This window comes from Pipistrellus kuhlii, unplaced genomic scaffold, assembly GCF_014108245.1.
Source record: "Pipistrellus kuhlii isolate mPipKuh1 unplaced genomic scaffold, mPipKuh1.p scaffold_m20_p_22, whole genome shotgun sequence".
Taxonomy (NCBI): domain Eukaryota; kingdom Metazoa; phylum Chordata; class Mammalia; order Chiroptera; family Vespertilionidae; genus Pipistrellus; species Pipistrellus kuhlii.
Genome location: NW_023425521.1, coordinates 6,144,877 through 6,161,778, shown reverse-complemented (window position 1 = coordinate 6,161,778; position 16,902 = coordinate 6,144,877). Strand labels below are relative to the sequence as shown.

The 16,902-nt window shown below is 49.2% G+C and overlaps 1 protein-coding gene across 7 annotated transcripts; it reads left to right on the top strand.

Moving 5' to 3' along the window:
- The first annotated feature begins 7,660 nt into the window (after nt 1–7,660).
- Nucleotides 7,661–16,101, top strand: AMZ2 (archaelysin family metallopeptidase 2). 7 transcript variants are annotated; one of them, XM_045586282.1, is made up of 8 exons: nt 7,661–7,739; nt 8,020–8,109; nt 9,609–9,891; nt 10,166–10,339; nt 10,441–10,569; nt 13,459–13,622; nt 14,828–15,004; nt 15,909–16,101. In XM_045586282.1, exons 3-8 carry the CDS (start codon nt 9,609–9,611, stop codon nt 16,062–16,064), a joined length of 1,083 nt encoding a protein of 360 aa, XP_045442238.1. In that variant the 5' UTR covers nt 7,661–7,739; nt 8,020–8,109; the 3' UTR covers nt 16,065–16,101. The 7 variants fall into 7 exon arrangements, with proteins under 7 accessions (XP_045442238.1, XP_045442237.1, XP_045442239.1 ...); XM_045586281.1 differs by having other exon boundaries at nt 8,020–8,193; XM_036451407.2 differs by lacking the exon at nt 7,661–7,739 and adding an exon at nt 7,798–7,812 and having other exon boundaries at nt 8,018–8,109.
- The last annotated feature ends 801 nt before the right edge of the window (nt 16,102–16,902 follow it).

Below are 16,902 nucleotides of genomic sequence, written 5' to 3'. Positions count from 1 at the left end.
TTACCCAGGTGATCCTGAGTCAACAGAGGTGTGTGTGTAAAAGGAAAGACTTGAGGAGAACATTTGAGAGAAGGGGCTTCACAGGGCGTAAGAGGAGAACCTAGCAAGGTATACACTGAGTGGCCAGATTAAGATGATCTCTGAACACATAATAATCTGGCCAAAAAGTGTATATCCTTTATAACAAAAAGTTAATATGCAAATTGTCCCCTCCACCAGGATTGACCAGCAGGCAGGCCGGCCAACGGCCCATGTCCCCTCCCCCTGGCCAGGCTGGCCGGACCCCACCCATTTACAAATTCATGCACCGGGCCTCTAATACACACACACACACACACACACACACACACACACACTGAGTGGCCAGGTTATTATGTGTTCAGGGATCATAATAATCTGGCCACTCAGTGTATTTACCAGCTGCTGTTCCAGAAGCCGGTGGCTGTCAGGACTGGCACCCCTGGGTGAAAACGATGACCCGTCTCGGCTTCCTTTGCATGAGGATGTGCATCTCTCCAAACCATTCATTCCAGGGGAGTTCCCGGCCCAGAGAGCTAACCACCGCGGTGACTCACCTCAACAGGCCCTTCTGTCAGAGAACATTCGTTTCCATAATTAGAACTTGTGACTGGCGTGTCCAACCACGAGGGCACCGTCACAAGTGCTTGCTGTGAGCGCTGTTTCTTAGCCAGAATGGACCTGCGTAAATGCCGGGCTGGAGTGTTTCTGCCTTGGGGTTCTGCCATGCTGCGGTGCCTGCGTCAGGTCCTTCCTGATGGTAAAATGGCTGGTTGGAAGGGGCTTTACCCCGAGTCTACTTAGCCCTGTCAGCAACCCCCCAGGTTCCTATTGTCCCATTGTGTGGAAAGAGACTCAGGTTCAGGGAGGTGTCCTGACCCATGTGGCCCTGTGGTTAGAGTGTTGGGCCCGAGCACTGAAGGGTCCCGGGTTTGATTCCTGGTCAGGGGCACCTCTTTGCTCGCTGCCCCCAGTCAGAGCGCATGTATGCTGGAGGCAGCCAGTCCATGTGTCTCCCTCCCTACCTCCCTTCCTTTTTCTCCCTCTCCTCCCCCCTCTCCTCCCCTCTCCCATCCTCCCTCCCTTCCACTCTCTCTGAAAAGGAAAAAGCAATGGAAAAGAGTGTCCTCAGGTGAGGATTTTTAAAAAAATGCTGTCTGAGGCTGGTTGGGGCTGGGGGCTGGGTGTGGGGTGTTGGTAGTGCCTCCACTTGAACCTGGGGTTAACCATGGCTTCTGCTCTCTCCCGTGGTGCCCAAGCCTGAGCCTCTAGAATATTGTGAGTGAGGTGGGTTGAATCCTCGTGATCTCTACGGAGCCCCGCCCCAACAGCACCGGGTCGCTGGCCCTGTCCGTTCCCTCGGGGCCGCCCAGCGCCTGCTCGGCTGGCGGTGCCGCTGAGCGGCCCAGAAGGAACGTGACCCAGAGGGAAGAGGAGAGTCGCAGGAGGGGGAGCGCGCTGCGGTGTCAGATGCCAGGGGCGGTGCGGCTGGCCTGACCCTCGCCACGCTTTGTCACTTTGTGCCTTTGGTACGAGCTGTTCCCTCGGCTGGACTGGATGGTCCAGACCTGGCCAGTCCACACTTCTCCAGGACTCAGCCACAAACGTGGCGTTTCTCCCCCACAATAGAAATGTCATTGTTTAAAATATAACACAGGATTGGTATTTAAAATAAAAATACAAGCCTAGCTGGTTTGGCTCAGTGGAAAGAGCATCGGCCTGCGGACTGAAGGGTCCCGGGTTCGATTCTAGTCAAGGGCTCCTGCCTCGGCATGCAGGAGGCAGCCAATTGATCGGTGATTCTCTCTCATCACTGACGTTTCTCTCTCTCTCCCTTTCCCTTCCTTTCTGAAATCAATAAAAAAATATATATTTTAAAAAGACAAAATTTTAAACTAGTTTTATGAATACATATATGTAAATGTTATAGCTAAAGTTTATAAAGTACATATTTTTCTTTTTTTTTCTTTTTTTTTAAAATATATTTTATTGATTTTTTCACAGAGAGGAAGAGAGAGGGATAGAGAGTTAGAAACATCGATGAGAGAGAATCATCAATCAGCTGCCTCTTGCACACCCCCTACTGGGGATGCGCCCGCAACTAAGGTACATGCCCTTGACCGGAATCGAACCCGGGACCTTTCAGTCCGCAGGCCGATGCTCTATCCACTGAGCCAAACCGGTCCCGGCTAAAGTACATATTTTTCTATTTGCAATTTTACATATAAAAATCTGTAAATTTGCATATAAAAGTGTAAAATACCAAAATGGCATCATACTATGTATAGGTTTGGTAACTCACATTTTCACTTGCTATATAATAGATATATTTTATGCTGATAGTATAGATTTAAATAAATTACATTATTACGAGATTGATTTGGCTGAACTGCTAAGTAAGAGCGTTCATTTTTAGGTTTGGGGATGAACAATGCTGTAATGAGCATTCTTATGTGTAGAGTGTTCCTTCTGGCAAAGGAATGAAATACATGGAAAAGTTGGCATGTACAGTTTTTGAGGCGCCATGTGATCACAGTTATGTAAAAAATGGGCCCACATCAATATCTAAAAGTCCTGCCATTGGTCACACAGGTTATGTCCTGGCAGAAGGACCAAGAGTGATTTTGTGCTTTTGTCTACTCTTCTGTCCTTCCAGATTTTTTATTATAAGCATGTCTTACTATAATCTTCATCACATTGACCCGAGTAAAAATGTGCTTTTCAGAGCTTTTTGGTTTTTGGATATGGGGGCAAGGGATGGGACACCTGCACTGCTAACAACTTGATTTTTGTTAATCCTCACCTCCATTGATTTTTAGAGAGAGTGGAAGGGATGGAGAGAGACAGAGAAACATCACTGTGAGAAAGAATCATTGACTGATTGCCTCCCACACATGCCCACCCCCTGCCCATGTCCCTCAGGCCCAGGGATTGAGCCTGCAACCCAAGTACCTGCCCTTGGCCAGAATTGAACCCAGGACCCTTCAGTCTGCAGGCCAGCATTCTATCCACTGAGCCAAACCGGCCGGGGAAGCAGAAATGTATTTCACATTGCACAAGAAATACGGGTGTGTTTTTTTAGTGCCTGCTCTGGCGGTGCTCTCTTTCCTGCTTCCTCTGCACCGCGCTGGGTCCTGTCACGGGCCACTCTCTGTCGTGTCTTCATCGCCTCCATCCTGTCCCTGAGCCAGCACCAGCTGGACCAGCAGGTGCTCAGTGGGCGTTGCTGACTGGCTTGGAGGGGGAATTGGAGGCGGGTGCTCATGGCTCATGGTCCTAGGGTGGCCCCCTCAGATGGCAGCTGCATTGAACTCAGCCTGGGCATCTCCACGTTGTGAGGAAGCAGCCTGGCGGGTCACACAGGGGCAAGGAGGCCCGTCTAGCCTCAGACTCATCAGAAGCCCTGGACCGGGGAAGCCATCTGTTCTCAGCTCCCAGCAAAGACCGGGCCAGAGGGAAGCTGGGTGCTTCTGTCCCTCCCTTCTCCCCCAGTCCCTCCCTTCTCCCCTCACCCCCACCCCCGCCGCTGCCCCTGAAGGTCTGTAAGGACGCAGAGGATGTTCTCGGTTTTTCCATAGAGGTCACTGGCTGAGTGGGCTCTATTATGTTTGGTTAGTGCTGAGACACTTCCTCTTTCGTCTGTGTCTCAGTGTCCAAGGCCACCCCCGCCCCCGCCTGCGTGGAGACTGAGAAAGGGGAATGTGGGAGGAACACTCAGAATTTCAGAGGGAGCTTCACCATGGGGACTGTCCTTCACCCGCGACTGGGGAAGTCGCCCAGGGGATCACGGCACCCCCTCAGAGGTCACCGAGGCCGCTTGACCTGCCCCTTCCTCCTCCCCTCAAGCCAACGCCTGAGCTCCCACCCAAGGAGTCCTAAATGCTGCGGAGGACTCTGGGGCCCCCAGTGCCTGTGTTGTGGGGGAGTGGCATCCTTTTGCTCATTCTGTGAGTGTACTGTATGCACTTGCACGAGAGAGACGCTCAGAGGTGCATGCATAGATGCGCACATGGGCACCAGATTGCTTTCGGAAACTGCTGGCACAGAAAACAACCTGCCGGACGCGCTATCAGAGAGCTGCAGAAGCGGCCGCGGCCCCGGAGGCCGGAGCCACTGCTCAGCGATCTGCAGCGTGATTGATGATAAGCATCTGTGTGCGCCAGTGAGCCGAAATAAAACCATAACTGTTTGTTCCGGGAAACAGCAACCGAAGTCGCAAATCATAAATAATAAAGGATAGAAAAAAAAAAAACCCTCGTTTAACCTAATGGACTGAACGGCTTCTTGCTTTGTATTTCTGCTAATGGCCCCTCTGCCCTGGCACTGCCGGAGCTGGCCCATTGCGGGCACATGGAGCCTCCGTGTGCAAAGCAGGACGTGGTCCAAAAGAGCATTTGTGAGGCGCTTGTTTGGAGCCTGTGTTTTCCCTGGAAACCATCTTTCCAGGGTGACCCGTTCTCAGGTTCACTGCATGGCGCCACTTAACCCCCACTGTCCCTGGTCGCTGGGCCTTGAGGGCAGGAGGGAGAAAGCCAGCCAACTCTCGCTGTCCACCCACAGCCCTGGCTCTGAGCACCATCTAAATGTAAGTTAACTTCCTTTTCCGTCTGCCACCTCCCTGGTGGCATTCAGGTCCCTGTGCCCTAACCTGCACGCAGCACCCTCCCCGTTCTCTGGGCCGCTCTGCTGGGGGACGCTGGACCACAAATTCCCCACCTGTCCCCACTTCCTGACCAAGCAGACTACCATTTCCTCCGTTCAGCTGGTACCAGGTCAGGGCTAGAGAAGCCAGCTAGCAGATACGAATTCATGCCGGCAGATGCGTGACTGAGACCGCCCCCCTCTATTTTCTCACATTAAAACAGGTTGGCTGTGACCCTTGGGAGTCATGGTGGGCAGTAAGGTCGAGGGGGTGTGGAAAGGGGGTTAAAAGTGCAGAATCTCCGCACACTCATGAGTGGGGCTACTCACACCGCCGGCTCCCAGAGCACTGGCAGTTGGTTAGGAAAGAATCCTTCCTTGGAACAAACAGGATGGTCACAGGTTCAGACGCCGGGTACTCAATCTCCGCTCAGCGATTCAGCTGGCTCTCTGGCCGCCTCCGAGAAACCCCACCGTGGATACGCCACTCTCATGCACACAGAGCCATCAGCCAGCGTTTTGTGCCTCATGATGAAATCTCAACAGATAGCTAAGGGTCACCAGATGTTTGTGGAAAGTTCTAACATGGCGGGTGGCGGGGGAGGAGGGGAGAGGAAGCATAACAAAGAGCAGAACAAAACGTTAAAAGTAGCATATTAATATCCACAGAGAGCCAAGAAAAGATACCTTACCCATGAAAGGAGAAAGGCTGCAAAATAAACAATCAGAACAAGAAAGGGCTTTTGGCTATTGGAGACTACATACAATGTTTGAAAATAAACATTCAAAAGAAAAGGAAGAAATAGTTGATGAAAACTTCAGAAAATAGTGCAAAATGACATATGGAAACTATGAGAGATAAAAGAAATAAGAAACTCCATATCCAGCAATAAATAAATAAATAAATAAATAAATAAACAAATAAATAAAGGAAGGAAGGAAGGAAACTGTAAATAAATATTATGAGAAAAATTCTTAGAATGGGAGGGTCTCAAGATTGAAGGGCCCACTGAGTGAGCAACAAAATGAATGGGGAAAAGGCCCAGACCAGGGCACATCTTTAAAAAAACATATAAACGTTAAAAATCTCAGAGTTCTTCTGAACTCTAAGGATAAAGGGAAGTCCCTGAGATCTTCCTTAAAAAAGCAGGTAACATACAAAGGATTAGGAAACAAAAATAGCATTATTAGAAGTGAGAAGAAAATGAAACAAACTCTTCATAATTTTGAGGGAAAAAGATTATCAACATAAAATTCCATACCAATCCAGGGAAACTCTCAAGTATGAGGGTAGAATAAAACTATTTTCACATATGCAAGATTTCACAATATTTGTCTCTATGTATCTTTATTTCGAGGCTGAGAGGTAAGAAGTGAGGACCAGGGAGGAAACAGTGGGTCTCCCTTAAGGTGAAGGTCTTGGAAGAGAATCCAATGGAATAGGGCTCCCTTTGTAGAAAGTGGCTCCGAGGAACTGAATGGCGTGCATGGGACAAAGCTGGGGAAGAACGGACTGAGCTGGACAGAAAGGAGGGTCTGGGGGAGGCGGGTCTTGTTTGGAGGTTGGGGGGAGAGGGGGCATGTGGTCACGGTTTGTCCTTGGCAGCACAGCCTGACCATCCACCATGCCCTCACGATAGATGGCCACTGGGATGTACAGGGGCTGCGGACCGGCGGGTCCTCTGCTTTGATACTCTAACTTCCAGGGCTGCGGGGAGCCTCGGGGACCAGGGCTCTCCTCTCCTCTTCCCCATGCGCCCCGCGAGGCCCAGGAGGTTAAGGGGCCTCCTCCCCAAGGCCACACAGCTACTTCCGTCCTGACGTCCACCCCCAGGCTCGCGGGGCGCAGGGAGACACCGCGGGACGCCTGCCCGGGTGCAGAGAAGCCCTGCGGGCGTCATGGGCTCGGACGCCGCCTCCGCGCCGTCCGCCCGCCCTGGGCGCTGCACCTGCTCCGCGTCGCGGTTGCGGCCGGCGCTTCCGGGCGCCCCGCCGCTGCAGCCGCTGCACCCAGCAAAGGGAAAGTACGGGGTGACGGCGCCGGGGAGCGCGTGCGGAGGCCGTGCGTCAGCCCCCGGCCACGGCTGACTTGTTTGGGGCCAAGCTGGTTAAATTAGTCACTTTCCAAACCCGCGGCCCGCCGAGCACCTTCACACACATGCAAACCCCACAACCCCGGGGCGGCCCCAGGGGAAACCGCCCCGGTGTCCCCCCGGCCCGGCGCGGCCCTTAGGGACTGGAGGCGGCGCCCCCCCCCCCGCGAGGGCCCCGGGAGGAAAGGCGACTGCGGGGGGCTGGTCCCCCCTGGGAACCCTCTTAGGCTCCGGGCGACAAGGGCAGCAGCGCTCGGTAGGACTTGGACTGGGCGCGGGGAGACAGCTGTGCGCGAAGGGGCGTGGCGAGGGCGTGACCGGTCCAGGGGGCGTGGCCTTGCGCGAGGGAGCGGGGCCTGGTCAGAACGCAATACGCAAGCGCACAGGGCCCGCCGCGATTGGCGGGCGGGGAGCCTGGCGACGGGGAGGCCGGGCGGGTGCAGGTACGTCGGCGGCGGCGGCGGCGTCGTTCCCGGGCCCGGGACCCAGGCTGCGCCGCCGGGTTGTAGGAAGGGGGCGGTCGCGGTCGGTGCTGAGGGAAGAGGCTGTGGGCGGGGCAGCCGCGGCGGAAGCTGGGAGGACTGCGGGGGCGGAGGTGTCTCCGGGGAGGAAGGCCCGGCCTGTGCGGAGGCTCCTCTGGGAGGAAAGACGTAGCGAGAGTCCCCGGGGAACCCCCCACCGCCCCCGGTCGGGGACCCCGTCGCGCCTGCTCCTGGACGGGCTCCAGGCGGCGGTTGCTATAGGCAACCAGCTTGGTGCCAGCTTGTCCCGGTTGCCCGGGTTGTGCTGGTGTAGCGCTGGCAGGATCGCAGGCCCGCAGCCCATCGAGGCTCCACCCAGGTCCGGGAGACTTTTTAATATTGGTTTTTTTTTTGTTTTGTTTTGTTTTTTAAACTCTGCCTGTTTGATATTAGGGTGAAGGCACCCCGCACACTTTCCCGACCAAGCCCTAACATGTAAACACTCCAATGGAAAGTGTTCCTGAAGGTAGGAAAAATACAGGAGGGCACATCTTGCTTCATATTTTGTCCAATTTCAGCGCAGCTGTGGGGCGGTGAGGGTGATTCCGTGCTCTGATCAGAGAGCTTTGACACTAGAGACCAGTTTGGGAATGTCTCCCACACTCTAAAACCCCGGGGTTCAGATACCCGGCCACAACAGCCATGAACTTAAATCAGTTGTCTGTAAGCTGGAATAATCTACAGATAGAAAATATAGTAGGTTGCAGACATAAATGTCCCATTTTTTCCTGTCCTAACTCACAAAGCCTCGTGGTGGAACCGCTGTTTGCCCCATTCAAAGGGAAGCATGGAAGCTCTACCTTAAAACGGGATGTGACCAGGAGAGACCTGTCACTGTGAGTCTGGCTTCTGTCTGTCACTGACGTCTTCCCCAGGGTGACGTGACCTCCTGACCATAACCTTAAGTGGCTGCGGTTCAGGTACAGAACTGGCCGTTCTTACGTTGCTTCTCTGGACGTGGACCCCTTTGAGTCACGATGGGAAGGATGAGTATTTCTCATGTGGCCTTAATGAGTCAACTCACAATATCACTGCTGTTACTACCCAGATGACAGAAGGAAACTAGCCTCCAGTTTTTATAATGGGGTCAGGTTCCATAAGAGATGGAGAAATGATTTTTTTTTTTCCTGCTTTGTCAGATACCCTCCCCAAGAACTAGACTGAAAATGGGGAAAGCAAACTGTACTTTTTTTTTTTAAATGCACCATCTGTACATTTTTTTTTAATATATTTTTTATTGATTTTATACAGAGAGGAAGGGAGAGAGACAGAGAGTTAGAAACATCGATGAGAGAGAGTCATCGATCAGCTGCCTCCTGCACACCCCCCACTGGGGATATGCCTGCAACCAAGGTACATGCCCTTGACTGGAATCGAACCTGGGACCCTTCAGTCCCCAAGCTGACGCTCTATCCATTGAGCCAAACCGGTCCCGGCAAACTGTACTTTTTTAAAAAAAATACATATATTTTATTGATTTTGTACAGAGAGGAAGGGAGAGAGATAGAGAGTTAGAAACATCGATGAGAGAGAGTTATCGATCAGCTGCCTCTTGCACACCCCCTACTGGGGATGTGCCTGCAACCAAGGTACATGCCCTTGACCGGAATCGAACCCAGGACCTTTCAGTCCCCAAGCCAACGCTCTATCCATTAAGCCAAACCGGTTTCTGCAGCAAACTGTACTTTTGTGTGGCCCCTCTAAGGCATAAATAAGTACTTTACTTTTCCAACCCCAAATTAAATCAATATTTTAAACATTTTGCTGGTTTTCCACGTAAGGCCTTCTTTTTTGGCATCTTAAAGGAGTTGTTCTTCCTGTTTCTCCACTGTCTGATCATACACTCAGTGGGAGGAGGTCCACATTGTCTCTCTGCATATCTCTTTCCATGCTCTTTTGCAGAGCTGATGACATTCAGTTTGAATTTTGCAGATCAGGACAATCTCTTACCGGTATTTATCTTTTTATTTTTTGACCTCTTTATGGGCTCAGAACATTCTGGTCCTTGTTGCATCTGCACACTCTCCACCTCCACCTCCAATTACGGCATCAGCTGACATCAGGAACAATAAGGCTTGTGATTGGAGGAAGCCTGTTTGACAAGGTATGGGCAACTACACACCTGCACGGCTCCCTCCGTGGCTGACTTCCGTGTATAAGACTCTTCTCGATTTTCAGTCTAAGAATTTTAGGGAAAAAAATAGCATCTTATACACGGAAAAATACGGTAGTCAGACATTCCATTTTGGGAGAAATTAGAGAAATTGGTATGTGGAGGATAGACAGACCGAAGTCTCTGGGATGGATATACATTTTATGTCTGTCTTCTTGGTAGATGAAAACAGTACGGCACTCGGAACAGTCGCTGAGAACAGCTCTCATCTCCAAGAACCCAGCCCTCGTGTCCCAGTATGAGAAGCTCGATGCTGCAGAGCGGCGTTTGATGAACGAAGCCTTCCGGCCCGCCAGCGATCTCTTCGGGCCCATCGTCCTGCATTCTCAGTCAGACTGGATCGCCTCCCATCCCGAGCCTCCCCAAGGCTTTGAAGAGTTTTTCAGTGATCCTTCCAGAAAGACACCCTCTAGAGAGAAACACAGTATTTACATCCAGTGCATTGGTACATACTGTCATACGCTGCCTTTGGTTTGGTTGTGCCGTGGTGCCGTTGCCAGGGGTAGTTTGGGCTGTTATCTCATTCCGTGGCGGAAGTGCTTAGCCAGACTGCCTTACAAGAAGATATTTTGGTCCTAAATCATATTGGTGTTACTGAATGATAAAGGTGTTTTGAACATTTAGATTTAATTGGTTTCTAATTCCCAATCCATAATTATTATGGACGGAGTATTTTAATCATCCTAACGTCTGTCTTTAAATTTCCTTCCGTATTATAGGATCTCTAGGAAATACCAGAATTATCAGTGAAGAATATGTGAAATGGCTCAAGGGCTACTGTGAAGCATTTTTCTATGGCCTGACAGTGAAACTCCTGGAACCGGTTCCTGTCTCTGCAACACAGTGTGCCTTTAGAGTCAACGAGAACACGAAGAACCTGCAAATACATGCAGGTGAATGAAGCAACCTCACATTTTTAATTGAGCCCAGGATGTAGAGAGAGAGATAGGTAGATAGATACAGATATAACACATGTACATATCTTTTTGACTAGGGCACATCCTGCACTTCTTAAAAAAGAAGAAACCGGAAGATGCCTTCTGCATAGTGGGAGTGACAATGATTGATCTTTACCCAAGAGACTCCTGGAATTTTGTTTTTGGGCAGGCCTCTTTGACAGATGGTATTCTTTTTTAATTACTTTATTGATTAAGGTATCACATATTTGTCCTCATCCCCCGCTTTCCCATCCCAAACCTCTCCCCATCCATGCCCCCACACCCTGTTGTCCGATGGTATTCTTTTTGGCATTGTTTGTAGAAACTTTCTGAACTTGAGAATATTGGAAGGTGCTGAAAAAAGGGGGGGAGGGGAAATTCCATTATAATTTTGATGAAAGATATTTGAGCTCTCATTAACCTCAGTGAAAATCTTGCTTAATTGTGTGTGTTTTTTAATTTTTTTGTAGTTATTTTGCATAGATGGAGTAGCCACAGATTGCTTTATAAGTGTGTGCTGGTCCTGTGTGTTATTTTATTTTAAAAGAAAATAATTTTATTTTTAAAAGTAAATTTCAGTCTGTGATTGGAGATATAGTAAACTTTGACTCATTTGATACCCTGCATGGTAAAATTGGGGGTGGGCAAGGATCCAGAAGAAAATCATATTTTTTGCCTATTTTATTTTGTCTTCACTTCTATTCAACTCATCCATTTTTTTTTTTTTTAATCTTCACTTGAGGATATATTTATTGATTTTAGAGAGAAGTAGGGGGAGAGAGAAGAAGGAAGGGAGGGAAGGAGGGAGGGAGGGAGGGAGGGAGGGAGGGAGGGAGGGAGGGAGGGAGGAAGGAAGGAAGGAAGGAAGGAAGGAAGGAAGGAAGGAAAAAAGGAAATATCGATCGGTTGCCTCCCACACATACCCTGACTGGGGATTGAATCTATAACCTAGGAATGTGCCCTGACTGGAAATTGAACCCAAACCCTCGTGGTGGTGTTTGGGACAACATTCCAACCAACTGAGCCACCCAGCCAGGTCCCTCGTGTCCATTTTTGCTCTTATTTTTCTACCCTTCTCCCCAGGCTCAGAGACCCGTTTGAAGGGGAAAGGTCCAGAGAACTAAGGGGAGTGGTTATCCATTTGTGTCTGGGGACAGTGGGCATGCACCAGGACTGTACTTTATGATACCAAGTGTATGGACTGTCTGGATCACATATCAATATTAGCCTCCCTCTGACAAATGTTTCTATAGCTCCTCTTAACGTCAGAGGTAGGGGCCCAGGGCACTACTTCTTCATCCTCAATTCTCTGTTATCTTATGGCCCCCACTCTCCCCATGACCCTTCCGATACACTCTCTTGGAGACTTGGGTCACTGCTGTGTTCCTGAGTGGTGCTGCCTTCCTATCAAAAATGAACTTGTACGAGCTAAATTGTTTTCTCTCCTTTTATTTTTAACCTGGTAGAGAAGGAAATTTAAAAAAAAAAAAATTAAAACTATTTATGTAGATTCTGGAGGCCTGATGCACGAAATTTGTGCAAGGGGCTCGGCCTGCCTTGGCCCTTGCCGTGTCTGCCCTGGCTTCGTCTGGATGGTCTTCCGGTTGTCTGGTCTCATTAGCGTATTACGCTTTTATGATTATAGATTGCTGGCTAATTTATCTTGTACATTTGAGGAGGTCAGGAGGCATTCCTCCAAAATGCTTCTACTTTAATTTTCTTCAGTTTCATAAACATTGTGTCACATACAAGAAATAGTAGCAAGCTAGAGCATTGACCTGCCAAGTTTATCAAGTGACGCTATTCTCTCCAGGTTTACAAAGATTTGTGCTTTTAAACTGAGACATTTTTAATTATAAAGAAAACGGCCTTCTGTCTGTAGAATCATTAGGAAGCATGCCTCCGAAATGTTCTCACTAAAGGTATTGCAGTAAAACACACCCACGCTTATTGGCCAGAGGAGGTTACTGTGACACATGAGTAGATCCAGTTTTCTTAAACTTCCAGAATGTTTTCTTCTCCCCTAAATTTCAAATACCAGTGGACACGTTCCAAAAGAGATTCTTTCTGAATCGAGTTGGATCGGACAAACTTACTATGAAATCATTTCCGTAACAAAAAGGCTCCTCATGACTTTCAAATAAGAGCTGGAAGAGAGGCCTACATGAAAGTGGGAATGTAAACAAGCCGGATTACAAGGCAGTCCTCGTTAGAATGAGTTGAAAACCATCCTCCGTCCTCCATGTGTGTGGAGATGGTTGAGACAAGCCTAAGACCTAACACAGGAAGTCGGCTACAAGAAGGTTTATTCTGGTCCTCTGACTCCGGCCACGGAATAAAGTGGTGCTGTGCTTGAGGGGGAGGAGGGGCAGAGGTTGTCTGTCTGTCTGTGTCTAAAGGCCCTGGCATGGCCTCCACGGCCTCAGGGGCGGGGCCTGAGGGAAGGAAAGGCCCCCTCACGGACACATAGGTCATGGAGATCTGTTTATTGTGGGGTTTAAAAAATAAATTTAAATATATATATATATTGATTTCAGAGAAGGATGGAGAGGGAGAGAGAGATGGAAATATCAATGAAGAGAAAGCCATTGATCAGCTGCCTTCTGCACGCCCCACACTGGGGATCGAGCCCGCAGCCTGGGCCTGTGTTCTGACTGGGAATCGAACCTGACCTCCTGGTTCATGGGTCCATGCTCAACCACTGAGCCATGCTGGCTGGGCTTTTTATCGTGTTCTTAAAGAGAAAAATCATGAGCGTGTGCTGTTCATGTGATCATTTTCATTGCTTTTTCTGGAGTACTTGATTTGGACTCTTCTTTGAGAAAAAGACTTCTTTTGTGGGAAAACCAAACCCTCCATAACTTCCATTTTGTCAAGAATTTGACCTCAAGACAGGACACATTGGATAGTAGAAGAGTTTTGAGAGGAAAATCTGGGGCAGAGTCCTTTGTCCTGGCAAAACGGAAGCCTATTGGACTCTGTGAAGGCAGGGGTACAGTCAGACACACACTCCCTGTCCGGGCCCCTTCGGGGATCTTACTGTCCTCCTGCTGTCGCTTGTCCTCTCTCCGTAGGCGTGGGGATCTTCAGCTTTGCCAGGTATGGCGGTGACTTTTACAGCTCCAGCTACGAAGGCAAGGTGAAGGCGCCGCAGAGGCCATCTTCGCGTGACTATTCAGCGTTTGACAGCTATTATACTCCCGACGTGACAAGTGTTTTGCTGCTTCGGTCCTGCAAGGTGAGTTGTTGACAGAACCTAACAGGATTATAAGTAAAGAGAGGTCTTAACACCCTCCACTGCACATCCATGCTCCTCAAGGTAATATCATCAGTGAGCATGTATCACTTGTCTACTTTTGGTGGCTGTTGCTTGGCTGAAATAATGGATACCTTAATATTGAAATGTACAGTATCTGCCCCTGTTTTGTCCTATTATTTATACGCAGCCTTGGCTGCGCCCACGTCCTCACCAGTAGTTTAATTCCGGGATTGTGTGTGAGTAGGTAGCCCATCCAGGGAAGCTGCCTCCTGGGGCCTGAGGTTAAGGAGGAGGGCCTTGCTCTTGGTCTCCAGGCTCCCTCCTGCTGACAGTCCCTGATGTCTTCCCCCCAGCCCCTCCCGCTCCTGGGAAAGCCTTCTCCCTCCTCCATAGCCGGGGGCCTAGGCTTCTCTGCTAACACCAGTCCTCTCTGTGGGGTTTGAGACCATCGCCTCGCAGAGCCGTGTCTGCAGGGAACATTCCCTGCACCGGCATCACCTCCTGTGCTTGTTAACGTGCAGGTCAGACCCACTGACACAGCATCTCCGGGGGAAGGGCTCCAGGCTCTAAATTAGGGGTGTCGAACTCAATCAGAGAAGGGGCCAAAATCTAAAATCCAGCCTAAATCGCGGGCCGAATGGTTTACTGAACAGTCATAAACTGTCATTGTGATGGAAACGCAGCGGAGTGCAGTGATGACAGCGCGGTGCGGGCCACATTGCAAGGCCTGGCGGGACGGATTTGGCCCGCGGGCCTTGTGTTTGACACATGTGCTCTAAATGGTTACCCAGGCTCTCACCCAGCGGCAGTCCCCACCAGGGATCTTTTGGCTGACACAGCTGGGGAGTGGGTGCTACTGGCAGCTATTAGGGAGAGGCCTGGGGTGCTGCTAAGCATCCTTCAGGGCACGGGAGAGCCTTCTTCCCACAAGAGTATCCCCACCCATGTCAGTGGTGTGGAAATCGAGAAGCCCGGGTCCGGGAATTAAGTGGGTAAGTGTAGTGAGGAAAGCAGGAAGACATTAAATGAAACCGGGGTTAAGTCTTGGGCAGATGGAAGTTTTGGGGATGGTGGTGAGGGAGTTGACTCCTACAAATCTGTTTCTTAGAAAAGTAAGGAAAAGCAGGGTGTGTAACTCACTGTTGATGGCGGCTCTGTAAAGCCTCAGTGTGCATGTCTTGCAGACTTTAACCCACGAGATCGGACACATATTTGGACTCCGACACTGCCAGTGGCTTGCATGCCTAATGCAAGGCTCCAACCACTTGGAAGAAGCCGACCGGCGCCCCCTGGACCTGTGCCCTATCTGTTTACGCAAGTTGCAATGTGCTGTTGGCTTCAACATTGTAGAAAGATACAAAGTAAATGGAGGTGGGGTCGTCAAAAGGGAGAAGTGGTTATATAAATAGCAAACTATGATTTTATATTAGGCCCCTCTCTGGAGCTGTCATTTATCAGAGGAAACTAGTGCAGAGATAAGCAGGAAGCTGTGGTTTAAAAAAGGAGAGAGAAATAGCCTCCTTAAAAACTTGTTTCACCTCAGAGTGCCTTACACTTGTAGTTCATGAGCAGCGGTGGGAGATGTTTCTGCATTTGCCATTCATTTATGACAAGAGAGCCTGAATCTTCGGAACAGAATAAATGCTGATGTGTGTGCAAAGCTCCTTTTTAAAAACTATAAAAACGTGGAGGACAGAGGTAAAGTTATTAGGAGGAAAAGGTGATTTTGAGAAGGAAGAGGGGAAATGCATAATCTCAGTATGTGTGAAGGTATGTGTGTCTTCACATGCCCACAAACATCAAAAGTACTCATAGTACAACTACCCATTCATAACTGCATTACACGTCTACATGTACCTTCATATGTGTACTCTTAGCTGTGAGTGCACTTAACCTGTGTTTATGCATTCATATAAAATCAAAAGCATACTTTAATGCCTTGTGGGACATTTAGCAAGTTGAGAAAACAATATTCTCCCACCCTAGAAAACTGTGAGGATTAGTGTATTTATTTTTCATCTTTTCTCCTATGCGTACGTGACCGTAATTTATCATCATAGCGTATTTTGGGTGTATATTCGTTCACTCAGGATGTTAGCTAAGTGTTCTTTTCATATTCATAACCCTCTTTATCAAGTGGAACATCTTTATGGGTAATCTAAGTTACCGATTCAGAGAATCTGATTTAGAAGCCAGTGTTTTTCTCCTGCCTAAAACTATTTGCTGTGCTTTCTTAAAATATTAACCTCCCTTCTTTTTTTCAAGGCCCTGGTGAGGTGGATCGATGACGACTCTGCTGACACGCCCCGAGGTACCCCGAAGCATGGCCCTGATGGTAACGTGAATCTGCCCAAACCTGTGGAAGCCTTCGAGGAGTGGAGAGAGTGGATAATGAAATGCCTTGCTGTTGTCCAAAAGTAAGGGCCTTCAGACAGGAGTAATTAAAATACTTGCACATTATGATGCCTTCTTTTCTGTGGAGTGTTTCATTGGAGTAAACTACTGATCCTGCCCTGTAACATGGTGTATGCACTGGGAACCCCAAAATATTGATGTCACTCACTTGATTGCCATATTCCCTTTATTGCTGTGGTCTGGAACCGGACCCCCACTATCCTGTAGTGACAATGCTAACTGAACTCTGCCTGGGAAGAGGTGTGGTATTGGGGTTACAGTTATTTAGACAATTTGTAATGCCCATTGGAACCTACTCTGCCCTGTGAGAGCAGGAAAAAGATCTTCTGTTATAGAAACAAGTCACTTAGTCTTTTAAAAGTTGGACAAACATGAGTTTTATGTAACAGGCATTAATTCAACAACCATCACCTAAATGTTGTGTTTAACTAGTGGGTTGTGCATACCTTTGGGCAATTTCCTAGGGTTGAGATTTGTTTACCGCAACTCTATTTCATGCCCTGTCCGTGATCTTTGTAGTTGCTAAACATGAAATCCATCTAAGTTTTGCTCTGCAAATGCTGAATGGAGAAAATTAAGTGAGTCCGAAATGCTGTGCACTTTGGTGCGGGTGGAATTAGTATCTCTCCCGTCAGGGGAAGGATTAAGTGTTTGCATTTCATTCGGCCGAGACTGTGGAGGGGGTGGGGCGGTGGTTTAAATAGAAGGTGGCAAAGATCCTGCTCAGAGTCTAGTCCCCAACTTGTTCTCCCGGCCGCAAATTCACCTGATCTGAATACTTGTAAATTTCGAACCCTCAGAGGCCCCGGGGCGCGCTGGTCTCCTCTTGCGAGCGAGCGCGCCA

Bases quoted from the DNA above. Each gene is read 5' to 3' on its own strand.
- AMZ2 (XM_045586282.1), top strand. From the start codon at position 9,609: ATGAAAACAGTACGGCACTCGGAACAGTCGCTGAGAACAGCTCTCATC. The intron at 10,570-13,458 runs GTATTCTTTTTT...CTCTCTCCGTAG, and splicing joins GCAGGCCTCTTTGACAGATG to GCGTGGGGATCTTCAGCTTT. The intron at 15,005-15,908 runs GTAAATGGAGGT...CTTTTTTTCAAG, and splicing joins ACATTGTAGAAAGATACAAA to GCCCTGGTGAGGTGGATCGA.